The sequence below is a fragment of the Neolamprologus multifasciatus genome, chromosome 23, assembly GCF_963576455.1.
Source record: "Neolamprologus multifasciatus chromosome 23, fNeoMul1.2, whole genome shotgun sequence".
In the NCBI taxonomy this organism is placed as follows: Eukaryota; Metazoa; Chordata; class Actinopteri; order Cichliformes; family Cichlidae; genus Neolamprologus; species Neolamprologus multifasciatus.
The window spans coordinates 19,373,092-19,394,991 of NC_140460.1; the positions used below are offsets into that span (position 1 = coordinate 19,373,092).

General features: G+C 38.4%; 1 protein-coding gene and 2 pseudogenes across 7 annotated transcripts in view; 1 reads left to right on the plus strand and 2 right to left on the minus strand.

The window, feature by feature from the left end:
• LOC146491419 (NLR family CARD domain-containing protein 3-like) overlaps nucleotides 1-21,900 on the minus strand; it is a 101,345-nt pseudogene that overhangs the window by 42,146 nt on the left and 37,299 nt on the right. The gene's annotated exons all lie outside the window — the stretch shown is intronic.
• LOC146491423 (protein NLRC5-like) lies at nucleotides 796-9,670 on the plus strand (annotated as a pseudogene). Its single transcript, XR_014872248.1, has 3 exons — nucleotides 796-1,206; nucleotides 1,337-2,960; nucleotides 5,137-9,670. The product of XR_014872248.1 is annotated as a protein NLRC5-like (transcript).
• On the minus strand, nucleotides 9,672-21,881 carry LOC146491424 (protein NLRC3-like). 5 transcript variants are annotated; one of them, XM_085152794.1, is made up of 12 exons: nucleotides 21,749-21,881; nucleotides 21,516-21,557; nucleotides 20,218-20,296; nucleotides 19,616-19,738; nucleotides 19,340-19,462; nucleotides 16,484-16,562; nucleotides 16,100-16,328; nucleotides 13,771-15,547; nucleotides 13,500-13,673; nucleotides 12,532-12,708; nucleotides 12,204-12,250; nucleotides 9,672-11,369 (listed from the first exon to the last, which is right to left on the minus strand). In XM_085152794.1, exons 3-12 carry the CDS (start codon nucleotides 20,262-20,264, stop codon nucleotides 10,828-10,830), a joined length of 3,318 nt encoding a protein of 1,105 aa, XP_085008920.1. In that variant the 5' UTR covers nucleotides 20,265-20,296; nucleotides 21,516-21,557; nucleotides 21,749-21,881; the 3' UTR covers nucleotides 9,672-10,827. The 5 variants fall into 5 exon arrangements, with proteins under 5 accessions (XP_085008920.1, XP_085008921.1, XP_085008919.1 ...); XM_085152795.1 differs by lacking the exon at nucleotides 21,516-21,557; XM_085152793.1 differs by having other exon boundaries at nucleotides 20,218-21,557.

The following is a 21,900-nucleotide window of genomic DNA, read 5'->3' on the forward strand; positions in this document are numbered from 1 at the left end:
GAGTTAATATAAATTCAGCTTAAAGCATAAAAGGTTTAAAAAACGGAGTTGCGATGAATATGGTTCATAAAAAAAATATAACGTGTATGGCATAGATTTGGAGTAAGTTTCCAACATCAGTGTAGATCTTGCTGAAGAATGGCTGAGCTGTTAACAGTCCAGAACAAATAAATGAGTGAATTAATAAATAATCATTGACATGAGCATGTGACACAGACATTTAAAAAGATTACTACGCAAGTCACTAAGACTCGCAGTGTGCTGAGTAAGTAGTGAGGATGTAAAATGAGAAAATGCATAGCACTTTAAAAACCAGAGTTGCAAGTTTATTTGCAAAAAAACAAAATATGCAATGAACAAAGAATATAAAATCAATAGACACAGGGGAAAAAAGTCAAAGCCTGAAGGTAAATTATAAGTGCACTTGACACATCAATTTAAAACAAAGCCGAGCAGTGCTAGGATCAAAAGCAACATCAAAAATAAAACAGTGGCTCAATAATTAAGCATGAAATAAAACTGTGGAAAAGAAAATTCTACAATCATTCTTAATTAATAATTTAAAATTAAGCAGTTGTGTGTGTGTTTGTTTTAAATGCAGTTTTAGTCCCTCCCCCCTTTAAACCAGCTTGTTTGACACAGGATGTGATCAGTGGGACACCAATCTAAGGTAAATTAGTGTTGGGTGGAGATCAAGTCTGTTTCTTTTGGCATGCTTTATAGTTAATAGTCTGAATCTTTGAAATGAAATATATTTTGTTTAAATTCATTTTTTTTTTCAACAGAAGTTACTGAAATCCAGGAAATAAAGGAAACATAGCTTGTACATCTCAGTCAGCAGTGGAGTACGTCAGGAGGGCCAGACTCAGCCTGGTGAGAACATTAAAGGGGCTCACTACTGTGATTGTGGAGAATCTGTACCAGAGAGGAGTTTTCTCAGAGGAAGAAGCCAGTGATATAAAGACAGAGGGTAACGACTTTGACAAAAGCAGAACTGTGGACTTTGTCATAAAAAAGGGGAAGCAGCTTGCTATGAGTTTCTCAGGATTATTGACATAACAATAAAGAGATCCACAGAAAGCTCACAGTCTGTTCTGGAAAATACAGAGACAGACTCTTCTTTGAAAGACAAATTTGACCTGAACTACTGGATCAGCTGCTTTTCCTTCAAGGAGGACACCAACATGGATGTAACATATTTACAAGGTATTTTTAAACAAACTGAAGTCCGTGGCATAATTTCATGTGAACACACTCATTTAAAATGCAGTGTTGTTCAGTGACACATGAGTTAAATCACTAAATTACTTTTTTATTAATTTCTCCTTACTTTCAGGCCCCAGTCCGTGCCACAGATACCAGCAAAAGCTGAAATCAGAAAGTCAGAAGATTTCAGAAAGATCATGGATCCAAAGTAAAGCAGTCCTGTTCAACAAGGAGACATCTTTGTCGTACACTTCACTTGTGTTAGACACACAAGGACAGGCTTCACCATCCAAAATAAAAAAGTCAAAGATCAAGAAAAGCAGGAAGGTTCGTACTAAAAAACTAAAGGCCTACATACCTGAGGACAAACAGGAAACTTCCCCCAGTGAACTGCTGAAAACGTATAAAAGAAAAATCATTTTGGTAGGAAAACCTGGAATTGGGAAAACGGCTGTGGTCCATCAGATGTTGAAACTATGGTCAGAGAAAGACAACAAGGATCTAGATTACATGTTTTACTTTGATATGAGAGAAACACCCAACATCACAGAGGTCCATAAACTGGAGGATCTTCTCTTCAGTGTGTTCAATGAACCAGATGAAGGCAAAGATGAGGTCTTAGAGGATTTAAAGAATAATGCTGACAGTGTTACAATCATTTTTGATGGCGTTACAGATATCCCCTCTACTTCTGTGGTGTTTAAGCTCATACAGAAGAACCTTCTACCTGAAGCAAAGATCATCATCACCTGCAGACCAGAGGTGGAGTCAGCAGACTTCCTGTTAGGTTGGGACTGTCTCAGAGTGGAAGTGAAAGGCTTCAGTGAGCAGGGCTTCAGAGAATACTTATCTAACAATCTGAGTGAGGAACACTTCAACAAAGTTTTGTGTAACTTGGAGTTATTCTCTCTTTGCCACGTCCCCATGTACGCCCTGATGGTGGTTGCCTGCTTTAGTTTTGAGGGCTCAGAGTTCTCTCCACATCCCTGCACAGTTACCGAAATATACCTCAATATCCTCAATTTCTGCATTCAGAGAAATGTTTGCAAGACATCTGAAAATGAAAGCACAAAATGGGATGCAGTACTGTCTTTATCTGAGGCTGCTTTTTGTGCGACAGAAGGAAAAAATGTGAACCCGAAATCACTGCCCAAATTAGAAAGCTGTGCTTATTTAGCTTTTTTGAGCAGGAGTGTATCTCAAGTCAGCTCAACTGCAAAGAAACCCTTGTGTGCCTTTCTCCACTACACTGTTCAAGAGTTTTTTGCAGCACTGTGGGTCTTGAAGGATCCAGAACGGACCAGAAGTGTTGTCCAACAGTGTCTGACTGATGACATCAAACACATGAAACACTTAGTCCCCTTTTTGTGTGGACTGTTAAATGATAAAAACACTGGTTTGCTAGAAAGTCTGATTCCTTCTCAGCAGCTCAGAGAAACATCTGGCTGGTTCTTCAAACACTTGGTGACCACCTTTGTAGATCGTAGTGACACTGAGGACTGTGAAATAGACTTGCTGTTCTTATGTCAGTGTCTCTATGAGTCTCAGTCTGCTGAAGCCTGTGTTTATCTTCTGGATAAACTGGACTACTGTCTTGATCTGAGTGGGGAGGCTCTCGATCCTCAGCAATGCTATGCTGTGTCCTATATAATCAGCCAGAGTAAGAAGAGGAAAATACAGTTGAACCTGGAAAAGACAAAAGTATCAAAACAAGGAATAAGACCATTACTAGGATGTCTGAGCAAACTCCAAAGGTAAGTAAGAACATATAGTTTACATGTTTGTTTAATCTAAATATCTGTAGACTTTTTGACATTTTCTGACTTTTAATACTAGAAAACATTCTCTGAGGTAGACGAGCTAAAATCACTCCTTAATTTTATGAATATAAGCTAAAGGTCACATAAAATCTACTTAAATTAACTTGCTGTAAGTCTGAAGGTCTCCATGCTTCTTTTTTTGCCATTGTCATTCTAATGCCTTTAGTATTTTCTTCATTTTTGTCAGAACTTCCAAAGTACAAATACTTTGCAACACTCTCCATATAAAAGACATATGTGTATCTGAGATTTTCATTTAAAATGTAATAAATTCACACATTCATGATGCCTTTTTTTTTTTAAACTAAACCATTAGCAATCATCAAAGTGCTACCACCTTGCTTCACACTTGAGCTGATGTTGACAAAACAAAGTGATGGTCAAACTCTTATCTGGTGACGCTGGATGCCCCAAAGCATAATGTGTCAGTGATTTTCTATTAGATTTAGGTCGAACAAGTCAGGGGCCAGTCAATAGTATCAAATTCTTCATCCTCCAGGATCTACCTGCATGCTTTTGCCACATGAAACTGGATGTTGTCATACAGAAGGAGGAGCCCAGGACCCAGTGCACCAATGCGGGGTCTGACATTGGGTTCAGGAGTTTCATCCTGATACCTTGTGGTAGTCAGGGTGTAGTTGCCTAGCCTATAGAGGGTTGTGCAGATCATTTCTGACCCACCACCAAACCGGTCTTTCTGAACGAAGTTACAAACAGCATAATGTTCTCCACAGCTTCTCCAGACCCCTTCATGTTTGTCATATGTGCTCAGGGTGATACTGCTCCCATCTTTGAAAATAACAGGGCACCAGTAGCAGATGGCAATTGGGTTCTTGGTGCCAGGCAGTAAGGCCCACTAGATGATTTCAGGCCCTGAGGTCTATTTCTGATTGTTTGTTTGGTCAGAGACATTCCCTCCAGGGCCCTGGTGGAGGTTATTTATCTAGGGCATTAGCAGTCTTCATCCTGTTTCTCCTTGCAAAAAGGAGCAGATTCCAGTCCTGCAGATGGGTTAAGGACCTTCTAGGGTCCTGTCCAGCTCTCCTAGGTAACTACTTAACTCTTGGAATCTTCTCTGTGAACTTGGGACTCACCTGGGAGACACAGAAAACCTTTTGGGAATGGCACATATTGATGTGCAATCCTGGAGAAGCTGGACTATCTGTGCAACCTTTGCAGGTTCCAGGTATCTCCTCATGCTACCCGTAGTGACACTGACCCTATCCAAATGCAGAGTTAGTGAAAAGATTGACAGGAAAAGATAAGGAGGAGAAAAAAGTAAGTGAGCTCCACTTGTAAAACTATTCCTCTTTTAAAGGTTGTCTCGTTGTTCCCCAAATAACAGTTTTTTATAAGATGGTTGCCTAAGATGAGCATAAGAACTTGGGGGATACTTTCAAGTGATATCAGGATAATAATATTAAGAATATTTTTCTAACTCTCTGTGAAACAATAATTAACTATTGATACATTAAATATGTTAGTGTGCCAAAAAAAATAAAAATAAAAAGACGGACCAAGGATCATAACACAAGATTGCAGATTTTTAAGTCAGTGGCCAAACTAAGGGTAAGCAAAAATTACAAAGTACAAACTAAAGTTCTGTGCATTAGTCTGTACCCTAGGGGAGTCCACCTTCAGGCCTCAAGGGCCAGTATCCTGCAGGTTTTAGATATCACCATGGGTCAACACACCTGAATCAAATGATTAATTCATTACCAGGCCTGGAGAACTTAGACATGTTGAGGAGGAATTTAGCCATTAAAATCAGTTATGTTGGATCAAGGACACATGTAAAACTTGCAGGACACCAGCCCTCGAGGCCTGGATTTGGACACCCCTGCCTGTACATGTTAACAGCACACTTGTGTTGAATCTGAGTTGTCTATGCAGACTCTTGCAGTTGAGTCTTGGTGTTGAGATGTGGAAACTAGAATGAAAAAAGCAAACATTTTAATTCAGTTTAGGCAATAACAAACATACTTACCTATTTTGTGGACTCTTATTTTCTTGGCTTTTTTTTTGTTTTAAAACAACCGTCAAGAGACTTGATGGTTGTTAACATCTCATTACTTGTCAGTTAATATGAAGCTCTCCAATAAATTTCCAGTTCCCAGTTATCATGGCAGCTTTGGACCATTTGTCTTCTCAGCGAGGTGGAGGTGGATTACATCAGCTTACTTTGCTTTGCTGAAAACCAGCTGCACCTTTCAGTAAACAGTCAGCCACAAGTCTATAACCGAGCTGGAAAAGTCCTGCAGAAAAGTGCAGAGAAGGTTAAAGTCTGCCTCCACTGGGATCACAGAGGTTCCGTTGACCAATCTGTCAGCGAGTTTCTCTTACAGTGTTTACCCAACATCCACTCACTCAGGTATACTGCTTATATGCATATTAATCTAGTTATGCCCACATCTATATTTCTTCTGTCTTTAAACTCGAATGTGTCATTCAGAAATTATTACATTGAATTAAAACTCTGACTTTAAAGATTTTTCTGATCTCTTGATGAATCTCATCAATAGAGCAGCAGAGGGAACAAAACATTGAGCATGATGATGATGGTAGCAGCTCTATAGTGAGAAGCAGATGAAAATTTCAGGCAATAGTCTTCATCACTTTGTGTGTCCACCTGCAGATGTAATTGTAGACAGAGAGGAAATTATTGACAGTGGGGGTCTGCCTGTCATATAAGGAAATAGGAAGCCACAGTTGGAGGGTGCTAGAAATGTGTGGAACAGCTAGGAAAGAGAGAAGTAGTTCGTTACCCTTCAGCCTGAGGTGCAGAGGGTACGGCATACCCCCACACATCCTGTTTTATAGGGGCCTGAGCATTGGTGTCACACACAGACACGCACACTCACACACACATAGTGCTATGTATATTCATATATCATCATTTAGGAAAGTTGTTTTGAATATTGTAGATGACCATTAGAAAATAAACACCAAGTCTAAATGTAAGGACCTGCTGGACTGTCCCTCAGATCTGCTTGTAGGTTGCAAGATCTCCCTCTGCGCAGAGGTAGATCAAAGCATTAGGGTGTTTGTAACTTCAGAGTGATTTTTTTTAGCTGGGTGATAAAAGGACCAGCAGTATAGAGTGAAGATTACAACATTATCTACCCAATGTACAAGTTTTAGTTTAAAATTTTATTAATCATGGTAAACTAAGGTTCACACGTGTTTCTCTAAATTGTGTTTTTATATTAAGTAACAATTATTTTATCTTTTGCCTGAAGATATTGGATAGGAAGTCATACATTTCGTTCTTACACATTAGACCAATGACATCAGTATTTGCAGAAATATATGGAGGTGACCGACAAGTTTCCATGTTACCATGGCAACGTGTTTCACTTCCTTTGCTTGCATTTGTATCTGTCAGAAAAAAAGAGAAGAGAGAAGACAGGAAACTGCTGCCAGCAGCATCTTTGCAACCGTGGTTTGCATTTTTACCATGTGACGTCACATGTCTAGGATGAGTTTTAGTAAAACAGGCTGACACAGGAGAAATCAGTGTCAGCTTTGTGCATTCATCCCAGTCTTTGCTGTTTCTTCTGTGATATATGCAAGCTTACATACATACATATATACATTATATTATTAAGATTAAATATGTCTAATATTTTTGCTTCAATGTAATAAAAAATTTAATAACTTCTTTTTGACCTATGGAACAAAAGTCTTTACTGCCAGATGTAGCAGGTGTAAATCCTCAGTAACAACCCACCAGGCTGGGCAATGAGTACACAGTGACAGTCAGAAGACTAGAACCTTTAATGGTAATACATACAAATTATTATCAGTTATTATCATTATTATCAAATTATTATTATTAAGCTTTCAAATGTTGGAGCAGGATCAAATAAAGTCCATTATAAATGTGTACTACTCAAAGAAAGAATTAAAGCTTTCTGTTAATAGAGCAGGAGCGGGAATGGTTTTACAGGTGGAGGGCACTAACATTTTTCCCTCTTCATCTTTTCTGTCTGTCTTGTCATTAGTTTTGCTTTGGCTAAGGTCATTGTCCCTACTGGCACCAAGAGGTGATACCAGAATGTTTGCTGTAAAGTCTCGAGAGCATCAAGGAGATTCCAGGAGACAGTCACTCTGGTAGAGCTGGACGGGGCCATAAAAGGTCCTGAGCCATCGGCAGTATCTGTTCTTTTGTACAAGGAGGAACAGGATGAGCACTGTCAGAGCCTTACAAAACAACTTCCAAGAGTCCACTGGTGTAAATGACCGAACAATTAGAAACAGACTTCACGAAGGTGAAGATCTTGTGGTGAAGGTCGAGATCCTCTACTGGGCCCTGTACTCACTGCCCAGCACCACAGCACCAGCCTGATTGTCATTTGCTGTGGAGTACTACAATTAGCAGGTCCACCACTGGCACCCTGTGTTTTTTACAGATGAGAGCAGGTTCATCCTGAGCATGTGTGACAGCTGTGAAAGGCTCTAAAAAAGCAGTGGATAATGTCATGCTGCCTGTAACATGTCAGCATGTCCGGTTTAGTGTTGAGTCAGTGATGATCTGAGGACACAAATTGATGGAGGGATACACAGACTTCTACAGGCTGGGCAACTACACCCTGACTCCCATTAGGTATCAAGATGAAATCCCCAGACCCATGTCCTACCTGACAGTGGTGGAGAGGGTCCTGGGTTCCTCCTGATGAAAAATGTGGCGAGAGTATGCAGGCAGTTCCTGGAGGATGAAGGAACTGACAGCACTGACTGGCCCCCAAGCTTGCCTAATCTGAATCCAACAGAACAACTCTGGGACATTATGTTTGAGTCCATCTGATTCCACTACGTTTTTCCCTCAGACTGCTGAAAAGGTCAGTGATGCCCTTCTCCAGAACTGTGATAAGATCCCTCTGTACAGCCTCCACCCTCTTGTCAGGAACACACCCAGACATTATCAGGGTGGCATACAAGCACATGACGTCCATACAGACAACTGAATACCATTTTGGGTTGGTGCCATTAAATTTCATCAAAATGGACTCACCTCTCAGAAAATTTTCACTTTGGTTTTCTGAGTGTCTTTGAATTTATTAGGTTTATTATTTTCATTCCCATCAAACGACATGGCCTCTTTTCATTCCAACCACATTACCCATTCAATATCAGTACAAATATCCACTGTGTCCTTTTTCTCCACTGACATCTGATGTCAGTTGGGAAGTGTTCATTTTTTGAGCAGTTACATATTCACTCTGTTCTAGGAAGAAATCAGCAGAAATACATAAATAAAATGTCATCTTTTGCAGAGCTATACATGATTTTATCATTTCTCCAATAAACAGAAATTTTGAGCTCTTAATAATTAGGAATAAAAACCCTTAAAGGTAGGTGTGGTGGAAGACACCAAAATGAAAGCATTGCTCTCATCTTAACAAGTGTTCTCAGACAAATGTAGTAAAAGTAAAAATACTGTTCATTTGGAACAGCTCCTGTCTATAGTTTAGTCATTGAATTATAGAAGGTGTACTTTGAGTTGAAGTAACTGTAGCAGAAAAAAAGAAGTATTCAAAGTTACTCGAAGAGAGCAGTGAAGAAAAAATATTGAGTTAACTTTCAGCACTTTCGGGTCCAGGATAAGATCAATTTTGTAAAGCCAGTTTCAAAATAAAAGACAAAAATCCTCACGGTAAAAATATTCAAATAGGAATTCAAATATAGTTAATAAGTAGGTAAGTTCCTTGGCTCACATACAAAGAAGCGCACACAGATAAAATTGTGGCTGACACATTTACCTGCTGGCCTCCTTCATTCACTCGGAGTCTGTCACTGTGAGCTATGAGCGGTAGAGTTGTGCTGGAACTAAACTGCACACAGCTGATGTGATCCAGGAAAACATTACAGACTGCCTCACTCACCTTCACACGGAGCTTCATATGGAAACGATCTACTGATACGAAATACAGGAAAGTGAAATGAAACTTCAATGAGGAAGGAAACACTCAGAGATGCGTTTAAGGCCAATCAGAATCGACAAAATCAACATCTGATCACTTTATAGTTTTAATCTTTTTGGGGAGAGAAATGTTTTTGACGCATATATCAATGTTTGTCTTACGGTGTAATTTTTTGTCACTTAAACGTCAAACACACAGGCCTATTTTTTTTTTTAACTTGAAGGATTAATTTCTTCAATGCTTAAAACATTTATTTTTTGAAGTCTGACAGTTTACTGTTGTTTTGTCTGAGCTGCATCCTTGATTAAGTTCTGAACTGAAGCAGGTTTTTGGGGAGCAGCGAAGCTTCACAGGGAGCGAAATAAATGCAGGACGTCCTACATATTTAATGAAAGCCAGTCATTTATATCAGAATGTAGTTCAAAGTTTTACCAGCAGAGAGCGACAACTCACCAATTTAGAGTCAAACTCATTCACAGTTGATATTAGTTTTACTAGAGCTTCAGTGAACGTTCATCGTATTTTAAACAGATAATTGAGAGAGATGATGATGATAATGAAACAGTAACGCGCCATTTGTGGTGTTGCAGAGCTGTGGGACTGTACTTGTGGTCATTATAGGATGATTCCTCTGGTTTGAGCAAAAAGATTTTAACGCTGGAAATCCATCAGCTCACTTTAACAGACAGTGGCTCGATTTACTAACAGTCAGCACCAGAGAAACAATGTATTTCACATTTTACATTAATAATAATATTTGTGGCATGCAGTAAATTTAACACTGAAAAACCATGTGTGATTTTAGTTGTGGGATTTGTGATGGTTTGAGTGTTAATCTGGATTCAGGGGGAAAGGTCAGATAAATATAAATGGGATGGGTGTATGACTCAAAGATGTGAGTGTAGTGCTAAAACTTTGTCTCTGTCCTGCAACTCTTCACAAAAGGGGTTCTTTTCTCAGCAGTGCACACAGAGTGATTTTCATATAGTTTATTCCCCCCCCCCCCCCCCCCCCCCCCCCCCTCCAATCAGAGCTATGCAGACCATATTGAAATGCAACTGTTAATATGACTGTGGCAGATTTTAAGAAGAACCTGTAGCCTCACACAGCCTACAGAAAAAAAGAGCAAAACCCTTGTTTACCTACATTACACAGCATCAGTATGTTCATTAACATACAGAGTTTCAAACATGAAGACCACATGTTCTGGTAAACTGTTTCAAAACAATCAACAAAAACACTTTTGCTGTAGCCTATAGTTTTAAATCTCTTTATATTCCATTACAGATGCTACTGTTACTTACCCCAAACATTAGGCAACGTTATACTACTACTATTATCTACTACTGCTACTATTACTACTGTAAAATAAAAGGCAGTATAATAAATAAACAAACAAGATGGGAGACAAAATAAAACTATATGTATTAACAGTGTATAAAGAAATTTTATAAAGACAAAATAACGACGAAATAGTCTTTAGCCCAGAATTGTGAAATTATTTTCTTACAGCATTAAAACTAATTAAATTAAAATAAATACAAAATGAAGGTAAACACAACAAACATAAACAGAGCAGTGTACAGCACCTGGTTTGAAAGTCGACCTTTTCCAAGATTTTAAAGTCTAAAAGACCCTTATTATTATAAGGTCTGTACATTATACATATATAATATAGGCAGCTGTTGTTGTGATTTGGCACTATATAAATAAAAGTGAAATGAAAAGTTCAGTGACACTCATCTCACCCTGGGTTGTTGTTCAAACTTGGTTCTGTCAGTTTTCATTCCAAAATCATATTTCACAATCTTCATCAGTTTTAAGGTTAAACAGTATTCATGGAACTTGAACTTGAGATTTCTGTCCATGCTTCTGGTCTACAGCGTGCACAGAAAGGCTGATGAGTTCAACTTCACCCCATAACCAAACCCAGGATAAAGAGTTTCAGTGAAAGTGGTGTTGAAGGTGTGGAGGTGGATCAGAGTGTCAGAGGAGACTCTGTAGAAGGACAGAGTGCCAGCAGGATGATCCACATACACTGCTACTCTGTGAGAAACATCAGATAATGACGTTACTGTAATGGGAGTCCCGCTGTTGTTGTGCCAGGCGCTATACCCTCCATCAGTGCAGGTCAGACACCAGGACTGCTCATTGCCTCCAAATTTTGAGGCATCACTGTCTCCATTCCTTCCGATCCCTCTGTAGCTTACTGCAATATAAACCTTTCCAACCCATTCGACCTCCCAGTAACAGCGACTAGTCACACCATTTTCACACAGTACCTGAGGCCAGTAATCAAATCTCTCTGGGTGGTCAGGATACGGGTGCTCCTCTCTCAGGTCTGTCACTTTTTTGTTGCTTTCGGATAATTTGAGGAATTTGTGAGCTGTGTTTGGGTCCAACGTGAATTCACAGAAATCTACCAAAAAGAGCATAAAAAGCTTTGGTTAATATTGTCTAAAGTTTCCTGTTTTTCATGTATATCTATATTTAAACTGCATTAAGTTGATTTTTGGCTAAGTCTATTTTTTTTTAGTAAGTGATGTTTCCATCTGGGGTAAAACTACCTCCTCCAGTGTGTTGTAGCCTGCCACTGGGAACATTTGAGGACATGTCGGTGGACTCATATTTGATATGACATGAGAAAATACTTAAGGGAAACAAGCTCAATATATGCAGTACCGAAAACTGCAAATGGTTTGAAAAGAATCAAGACTTTCAAGATCAAAACTCTAAATCAAAAAGGTTTGCGATCCATCCCCTCCATGTATGCATTAAAAGAACGGGACTTAACATTCAGCCCTGATGTGGTTGATGAAGCACAAATCATACAATATATAAAATGCTTGTTTTAATGTTGCATTAAAGCAGAGGGGCGATCGTGGCTCAAGAGTTGGGAGTTCGCCTTGTGATCGGAAGGTTGCTGGTTTGAGCCCCGGCTCAGAGAGTCTCAGTCGTTGTGTCCTTGGGCAAAACACTTCACCCGTTGCCTACTGGTGGTGGTCAGAGGGCCCGGTGGCGCCAGTCTCCGGCAGCCTCGTCTGATTGGGACTAGTAAAGCGCTATACAAATACAGGCCATTTACCATTATACAGTAACATTTACTATGCAAGAATGCACAAAATGCTATATCATGATGAATAAGAGAAAGTAATTCAAAAGAAAAACTATGAATCATTGAAAGTGGGGGAGATAGCTCAACAAGGGAAGTATAAACATAGTACATTAGAAAAAACAAAAAAAAAGCACTTACACTTCCTCAGACTTGATTTTAACCACTTGATTCCAACTGGGTCAGCTCTGCAAGATATGGAAGGAGAAATTATCATCTTCCTTTGTTACGTCGCAAATACTTCTAAACACTAAGATGCAAATAAAGTTAAATAAAGCAAAACACCAAATATAGAAAGATTGTTGTAATATTTGCGAAGTATCCCTTTAGTAAACACAACTAAGAGCAAATAGTCTGCAAAAGAAATCTTTGCATATCACAGAACTACTGAAAATCCTAATCCTAGTTAAGTTTGCATGTAGATGCGGATGAGGACTTGTTCATGTTTTTAATCAGGGTGATTGCTGACCTGAGATTTTCTATTCTCCAGTGTGGATCATTCAACTCAGCAGCCAAAAGTTTCACTCCTGTGTCTCCAGGGTGATTGTAGGACAGGTCGACCTCTCTCAGATGGGAGGAGGGGTTGGAGTTCAGAGCTGAGGCCAGAGCAATACACCCTTCATGCATGATCATGCAGCCTGTCAACCTGCAAACGCAAAACTACCATTAACTAGGATATATTAAATTTTATGAGATAAGACATATTATACTTCTTTTATCCTGGGTGTTGGAAAAGGGTGTCACAGGAGCCAATGCATTAAACAAAATCTATTAAAAAAGGCCATAAATGAAGTAGAATAACACAATTAAATAAAAGCAATTTAAAATAGCCCAGTAAGGTAAAAGCTTATAGAGTGAAAAGAACAAGCTGCAAAGTGAAATAAAATTAAATTTAAATAATAAAAAAATGAAACAACACTGCAATCTGTGAATCTTAGAGAAAGAGTTCCATTGCCTGTGCAGCAACTGTTGCAGATTGAGGTTATTCTATATTATATTACATATTATCCACACCCATTTGGATTACCTCTGAATCTGCTGATGGACAAACCCAAACAGTGTATTCAAACTGAAAAGAGCATTTCCCATCACTAGCAGACTTTTAGATGCTCCAGAATCACTGTGGACAAATACTGGGTAACCTAGTCACCTCTGCAAGTCTACTGGGCAAGACACTAAACCCCAAATTGCCTTCTCTGATCAAACAATCGTCACCCAGCTGTACAATAAAGATAAATACACACACACACTTTTTTGTTTCTTTTTCTTTTTCTTGTTTTTTTTTTAAATGTCATCATGCATATGACTAAACCAAATAGATTTTCTTAAATTGAGATTTTGGAAAACAAATATGAGGTGCAATGACAATAAAAAAAAGTAAATACATAAATGTTCATTTTTAAAGCAACTCAGTAAAACAGAAGATATTGAACTGACCTAAGAGTTTCCAGGGCGCAATGTGGACTTTCCAGACCTCTGGACAGTGCCTTCACTCCTTCGTCATTCAGGTCATTGTTACTCAAGTCCAGCTCTCTGAGTCTACAGGATGGAGAGCTGAGAATTGTGGACAGAGCGTCACAACTTTGCTCTGTAAGGTTACAGCCACTCAGTCTGGAAAAACATGTGAGAATAAATAAACACATATTTAAAAGATTTAACAACTATCACATGAACCAAAATACCCAAACCAATATCTGTACCCACTTACAGAGCTTTCTTAGAGGCCTTGACCACTGGTAGCAGCCTCAGAAGTGCAACCTCAGAAGCAGAGTATTTCTTCAGGTCAAACACATCCAGATCTTCTTCTGATGACAGTAAGATGAAGACCAGAGCTGACCACTGAGCAGAAGATAGTTTATCTGTGGAGAGACTTCCTGATCTCAGGGACTTTTGGATCTCTTCCACTAGAGAACGATCATTCAGTTCATTCAGACAGTGGAACAGGTTGATGCTTTTCTCTGGACAAGGGATTTCCTCGATCTTCATCTTGATGTACTGGACAGTTTCCTCTTTGGTCTGTGAGCCACTTCCTGGTTGTGTCAGCAGACCTCGAAGGAGTATCTGATTGCTCTGCAGTGACAGACCGAAAAGGAATCGAAGAAACAAGTCCAGGTGCCCATTTGGACTCTCTAAAGCCTTATCCACACCACACTGGTAAAAAACTTTTTCTCTTTGGAAAGTTGATTGTTGTTCTTCCATCAGATTGATACCAGACTTAATAAAGGTCAGATGGACATGAAGAGCAGCCAGAAACTCCTGAACACTAAGATGGACGAAGCAGAACACCTTGTCCTGGTACAGTCCTCTCTCCTCTCTAAAGATCTGTGTGAACACTCCTGAGTACACTGAGGCTTCTTTAATATCGATGCCACACTCTGTCAGGTCTGATTCATAGAACATCAGATTTCCTTTCTGCAGCTGCTCAAAAGCCAGTTTTCCCAGAGACTCAATCATCTTCCTGCTCTCTGGACTCCAGTGTTTATCTGGTTCAGATTTACTATATTGATTATACTTAATGTTGCTCAGTTTTGTTTGAACCACCAGGAAGTGAATGTACATCTCAGTCAAGTTCTTGGGCAGCTCTCCTCTCTCTCTGGTTTTTAGCACATCCTCCAGAACTGTAGCAGTGATCCAGCAGAAGACTGGGATGTGGCACATGATGTGAATACTTCGTGATGTCTTCATATGTGAGAGAACTTTATCAGCTAGCTTGTCATCTGGGAACCTCTTCTTGAAGTACTGTTCCTTCTGAGGGTCAGTGAACCCTCTGACCTCTGTCAGAATGTTAACACAGTCAGAAGGAATCTGATTGGCTGCTGCAGGTCGTGTGGTTATCCAGAGGTGAACAGAAGGAAGCAGTTTCCCTCTTATAAGGTTTGTCAGCAGCACTTCCACTGAGGTGGACTTTCTAGGGTCAGTTAGGATGTCTGCATTGTGAAAGTCCAGAGGAAGTCGGCACTCATCCAGACCATCAAAGATGAACACAACCTGGAAGTCTTCAAAGCTGCAGATTCCTGCATCTTTGGTTTCAGTAAAGAAGTGATGAACAAGTTCCACCAAGCTGAACCTTTCCTCTTTCAGCACATTCAGCTCTCTGAAAGTGAATGGAAATATGAACTGGATGTCCTGGTTGGCTTTGCCTTCAGCCCAGTCCAGAATGAACTTCTGTGTTAACACTGTTTTCCCAATGCCAGCCACTCCTTTTGTCAGCACTATTTTTGGTTCCTCTTTTCCAGGCAAGCCTTTAAAAATATCTTCTTGTCTAATTGTTGCTTCTGGTCTGTCTGGTTTTCTGGAATTTTTTTCAATCTGTCTGACCTCATGTTCATCATTGACCTCTGCAGTCCCCCCCTCTGTGATGTAGAGCTCTGTGTAGATCTGATTCAAAAAGGTTGGATTTCCTGCTTTAGCGATCCCCTCAAACACACACTGGAACTTCTTTTTCAGAGTAGATTTGAGATTCTGTTGGCACATGGAAGGAGATTCTGAAAGAACAAAGAACACCCTGTACTTAAAGAGAACTTACATCATAATACTGACACGCAAAATCTTTTACTCTTGGCTGACGCAGAATAATTGTCATTTTGAGTCTTGTTGAAGTGCAAATAAAATCAGCCTTTCATTACAAAAAAACAACAAAAACTTGGCATAAATGAAGCATGTGACTTCATTTAAGTACATTGGCACCATTTTTTTTTTTTACAAATGGTGCCAATGTACCATTTGTAAAAAAAAAAAAAAATGTAATTCTACTTTAAAGAAGTCTGTTGGTGTTATTAGCTTGCTTGGATGGTGAGGTACATTTGAAAATCTAATCTATTTAGGCTAAAGCCAGCCAGAAGCGAAGCTTGATGCTGGGAGGAGGGAGCCCAAAGCCAGAGACGGTCAGAAACAGAAAGCAGACAAAGCACAGGTCCATAGTAACTGATCAAATATGTACAGCATTTGGTGGAAATCTAGCAAAGGTAGCATAAACTAGTTATAAACTATTTATGCTGAACAAGTCTCTGTTTAAGCCTTTAGAGAAATATTCTTACTGCACTGCAAACAGTCAGCGAGCCTCTCCTTCTTCATTCTTCTCAGGAAGTGCAGTGTGATCTTCAGAAATGCTTCTCTACTTCTCTTCCTCTCCTCTTCATCCTCACCCTCCAACAACTCATCAACCTCTCTTTGACTCTCTAAGCATTGTGGGTAATCTGGATTCAGAACCTTCTGTATCTTTTTCAGCTCACTCTTCACAAAAGCGATGATGTTGTCCTCCAGCAGCTAGAACACAATACTGTGTGAATATCCAATCAAACTGAAATCATCAAGCCAATCAGATTCATGTTGTAAACACTAACAATGTGCTGGTCTACAAGTGCAGCATAAAAATGACTGAACCATATAGATGCAAGAATAGCTGTTGTGCATGTACAGACCATAAATATGGAGTCCAGGTGTGTTTGATGATCCTGGGCAGACCGGCCTTTAGGAGCTCCTGAGGTCTGCTGGTCCACGCTGTGAAGAAATCATGAAGAATTAGAGACAGGCACAATGTAAGGATCCCTGAAGTCATAATTATGAACTGAACATGAAATAAACATGTAGCAAACTTTGACTTCACTTAAGCAAATGTGCAGTGGGGCTTTATAAATTTAGACTCTAAAGTCCATGTTTAAAAGGAACAATTATTAGTTGGGTTTTTACAATTGTTACATTTATGCAGACCAGCATGTTCCAAAAATGAAATGTACAATTTCACGTTTAATTTAAACTTATGTGAAATAACTAAAGACCTTACTACATTTAATGTGAAAGTATAATCCCTTGTTACTTTCATAAAAAAGTTTATTAAAATTGCATTGTTCAAAAAGAAAAATACATGAAAAAATGAATGGTGATAAAAACTTATTTAATTTTTAGTAGTTTAGGAAGAATCTTGATGCATGTACAGTCACTCCTGGTAAGTAAATCCCAAAAAGTTGAGTCTGTTCGTCTGGACGTGGCACTTTCAGTGAGAGAGACATTTCATCACTCATCCAACGACTGAAGAAGTCACTCGGATGAGTAATGAAACTTTTCTGCTGCTGAAAGCGCTACGTCCAGATGAAGAGAATCAACCTTATGGGAGTTTAGCAAGTAATTTCAGCTAGTCCTTAAAACGCCTTTTTACTTTCTCACACTTAAATAATTTTTTATCTATTCTCAGTTACAAACTTACATTATCTTATTAAAAAACCTTGAATATGTAAGCACTTATTTACAATATTTATACACTGAATTCATACATTTAAATGAATGTAGACTGCTAAGAGAGATTGGAATAATAATATTGTTTAGTAACTGTTAACAGTTCACTATAATGCATAAAAATAATAATAATAAATTTCATTTAAAAGCTCCTCTCAAGACACACAAGGACACTTAACAATAGACTAAAATACATAGTAGAACAAAATGAAGAACAATAAAAAAAAAAAAAGATAAAATAAACAATATGTTTACAGTGAATATGCAGACTTGAACAGATAGATTTTGAGTTGAGATTCAAACTGAGGGAGAGAACCAGTGTTTCTTAAATCCGGGGGTAGAGGGTTCCACAGCCTGGGTTCTACATTTCGTTGTACTATTGTACTAAGTATGACTGTGCAATGACAATAAAGACTTATCTTATCTTGCATAGTGTCCATCTGTGACGTTTAATGTTTTAAAGCATGTATAAGAGAGAAGATGGAGTGACCCCGATGTTAACACTGTTAACCTTTGTGTCCCAGCTCTCTCATTGGTTAATATAGTTTTTAATCTGGCTACTTTCACTTTTACTTACTAGTGTGACTGGATTTAGAAAAAAATACCACAACTTACAACAACTTGGGTAAAATACAACAATTTACTCTCTATTTATTGGTATTGTATGCATCGTGGGTCTAAAGGTAAAGAACACTAAGTCTCTTAGCTGCCAGAAAATTTGATAACAAAATTATTATTTCTTTATTATACCAACTAATAAAAATGAACATTACACCATGGGCCGAGGCTTTTGGTTCCTGTTTTTCTTGTCTTTAACTATTATTCTAGCTGAAACACTGCTTCCGGATCTTTGTCTCAACTAAGTGTTAGTGTTTTCTGTGTTTCCCCACCATAGTCATTATGTTTAGAGTTAAGAGTCAAATAAGACAGAAAAAATTACATCATAATTTATTTTCCTGTTGGAAATGTAAATGATTAAATTTAACGCTTGTAGTTAATATATTTATTATAGTTTTATAGTTTTTTATTATAGTTTTTTTAATTTAATTTTTTGTTTATAATTAAGTATAGTTTCAGTTAGTTTCCACACTAGTTTTTGTTTCAGTTAAGTTTTTATTCTTGTAAGTGTTTAGTTGTATTTGAGGTCTTATTGATTTCAGTGTTTCAGTCTTTTTAATCAGTCTTGTAAGGAGGACACACATCAGAGGGAAAATTACCATAAATCAGTACAGGTGTTAAAAAAAATAAAAACGTTTTAAAAGCAGTTTAAAACTCACACAGACATCTAGAGTCTCGATAAACATATCCATCCATGCCATCAGGCAAGTTTTAGTAATGTTTTTTTCAACCACACTAATAGACACTAAAACTAAGGATATTTCTTTATATATATATTTAATTTTATTTTAGTTTTAAACAATTTTTCAAAAGTCTAGTTTTTATTGTTTTCTTAGTTAAATAAAATATTTTTTCATGCCTAGTTTTATTTATTTTTATTTTATTTTAGTAAAATATAATAAACTTGTGTATAACATTCACGTTTTTATTGTAAACAGTAAAACAGCTTTTGACTTCATTATAAATAACTATACATTTAGAATTATTTATAGGTTACTATAAACTGTTACACATTATATAAAAAGTAAGGTATTGTTTCTTAATTTGATAAACATACACTTTATAACTACACTGTTACCTGGCGTCCACATATGTGGACATCACATTTTGGGTTATTTAGACCAAAATACTCAATTTTGCTCTATAAGGGCCTGATATCCACTTACGAGGACATTATACTGCTACTGTTCTATCAAAATTTTAAACGAATATCCTCATATGTAGCTCTTATTTTTCTTAAAAACAAAAATAAGATAAAAAAAAAAAAAGATCTGGTAATTCTTTGTATTTACGTTAATCGTGCCCCGATATGCCCAACTATCAAAGAGAAATTAAAAGTGCATGCCGTGGAAGAGTTCGGGTCTTAGGAGGTTAAACGTATTTTACTGTGTCTGCAGGTCAGAACTGAAACAGTTTGAAGACCTCACCTCAGACTGGGATCAGGACAGCAGACTCCTGGTTTAAACAGCAGAGGGTCAGACTTTGACTCGTTGCTCTTAAAGGACAAACAGCTGAGTTTAGACTCAGCCTCTGATGATCTGTGATGGATCCTGTTAGAAGACAACCAAAGAGCATTACCCGTGATGCTTTACTGAGCTTCCTGTATTGTATTAACTATCATTAGTCAAGAAATCAACACTTAAGAAACAGTAAAGCTGATCAGGATGTCTTGAGCTAAAACATGAATGTTAGAAATAGCTTGCCTGTGCTCAGCACAGCAAAGGCCTTCTTTAAAAGGGAGTGGTTCGGCCTTTGACTCATTACTCTTCAAAGACAAACAGCTGACTCCAGAATCTGCTTCAAGAGAAACTGACCTCTGGTAAACCCTGGAAGAGACCAGAAGATAACTGGAAAGACAGCAACCATCACTGTCTGATTGTCTCTCAAGTAGCTGACAAGAAAATACATAAAAGATAGAAGTAACTAAGTAACTAGTTCAGTGAGTAGTGCTTCATCGCAGCTCTGAGTTACTTCTACTGCACTGGATTTGATCTTGATCTTAATTATCATCTGAAGACAGCACTTTGTGATAGTTTTTATTCAAGCAAACAAGGAATCAGCAGATCAATTATAAATCCACGATGAAATAATCATCAGTTACAGTCTGGAGTGAAACAAGGAAAAACAGCTCTGAAAAGAAAATGCTTTGTGAACACTGAAACATACAAAATAAAGCAATGTTTCTACTGTAGGACCACATACACATCAGTGAAGTCTTCTGTAAAAGATTCTGTGTGGAGTTAAAAACAAGTTACCGTTCATTATTGAACGCTTTATTATACAGAAATGCATAATGCTGACTTACATCATGTTTTCAGAAGGTTGTCTGTCAAACACAATGGGCGGACTCATGGTGGCTCCTCGTGGACCTGCAGATCATCATTCTGAGAAATGATGGTGACAAAAAACAAAATGTCATGAACGCACTAATCCAACTGTCTCCATGTCACAGACATATGTAAGCTGCAGCGTTCATAATGCTTTTCATTCAGAAATATTCAGCTCATTACGTCCATAGATGTCACTGATGGTGATGGTAACAGGAAACTGCAGGATGTTAGTCTGAACCAGATAACCAGCTGTTATATATCTATTACACACATGTTGCATTAGAGCTCATGTGTTCTCCACGTTATTTCACCCAAGCTCTCCTCATAATTTCCTAAAAAAAACCTCAGGTTCAGTCATGCATCACGGAATATTAAAAGGAAGCACAAAGCTGATTTTATAGTAAAATTATAATTTTAACACAAAATGAATCTGGTTTCAAGCTGACTGACTTTATGTTAGGTTTTGTTGCTGGTTTGACAGAATCCAGCTGTGCTGTGGCCACCTCAGCTTTAAAATCAGTAGGACGTTTGTGTATACAGACTTTTGATCAGTACTTAGATTTTTGAAAAGCGGCCACTACAGCAACATCACAGGCTTTAAATCAACCAAAAACCTCTAATGTAATACTTTCTGGAAACATTTTAAATCCTTACATCTATAAAAGTTTCCATAAAATTTGATCCAGCTGAGCATCAGTGTGTTAACTTTGCTCAGCTTATCTTGTTGCTCTGTGTGCAGTTTAATATTTTTAATCATGTTTTTAATGGAATTAGTGTCAGTAAATGTAACTGAGTTATAACCTTCATCACTCAGGCCACTCACACACGGACTTTTCGTGTCTTTTCTTTGCACTTTCTCAGAGCACTTTGCAACTATTTTGTTTTCCAAAGTTCGCCTTTCTTTTCTTTTTTCGATACATTTCTCTTAATTTAATAACTATATTTCTCTCCTGATTCCCATTTATTCCCACTGTCTACTAGTAGTTTTATATTCTTGCACAGTTTGTGTGGCGTATCTACACTTTCGTTCTACATGTAAAATGACAAGAAAGGGCTCTTCTCTTGTATTTATAGGAAGCAGGAGGCAAACGTTCAGAATTTCATCATCCTGGATAAACCCCGTGTGTTTTCCCCGCGGCCCGTCACGGGGCTTCCCCGCCCACCTCAGTGAAAACAGATCAGCGGATGTGGGCGTGAGACACTCGGTGAATTTAACAGGTGTGTTTTGTTTCAGAGAACTCGGACACCTTCAACTGCGGCTGCGCAGACTCACCTGTCCAGTCCGTTCACAACCATTTCCGGTGAGCAACCGAAACTGAACAGAGAGAGCGAGAGAGAGCCGTCTGTAGACACTGAAAACACGAAACAAGCCAAACGGAGCCCACGCACCGCGGGGCAGGTAATAGTAATAATACAGTAACAGTAACAGTAATAATATATAATATTGTGGACGCACAAAAACGGTCACTTAACATTATAATCACACCTCTGATCGCGGCCGCTCACCTGCCTTTAAAAAGCTTCCCGTTGCGGGGATTCAGTCATTACAACGAGTATCGTCCCGGAAGCCCACTCACAAAACTCAGCAAAGATCGCGAATCCACCCTGTATGTTCATCCACTCTTCCTCTTAGTCCCTCCCACCAGAGCTCTGAGTGG

Coding starts and splice junctions, on each gene's coding strand:
- LOC146491424 (XM_085152795.1), bottom strand. CDS start 20,264: ATGAGTCCGCCCATTGTGTTTGACAGACAACCTTCTGAAAACATGAT. Junction 16,329..16,483: donor ACCTGGACTCCATATTTATG/GTCTGTACATGC, acceptor ATTGTGTTCTAG/CTGCTGGAGGACAACATCAT. Junction 12,251..12,531: donor TGGAGAATAGAAAATCTCAG/GTCAGCAATCAC, acceptor CATATCTTGCAG/AGCTGACCCAGTTGGAATCA.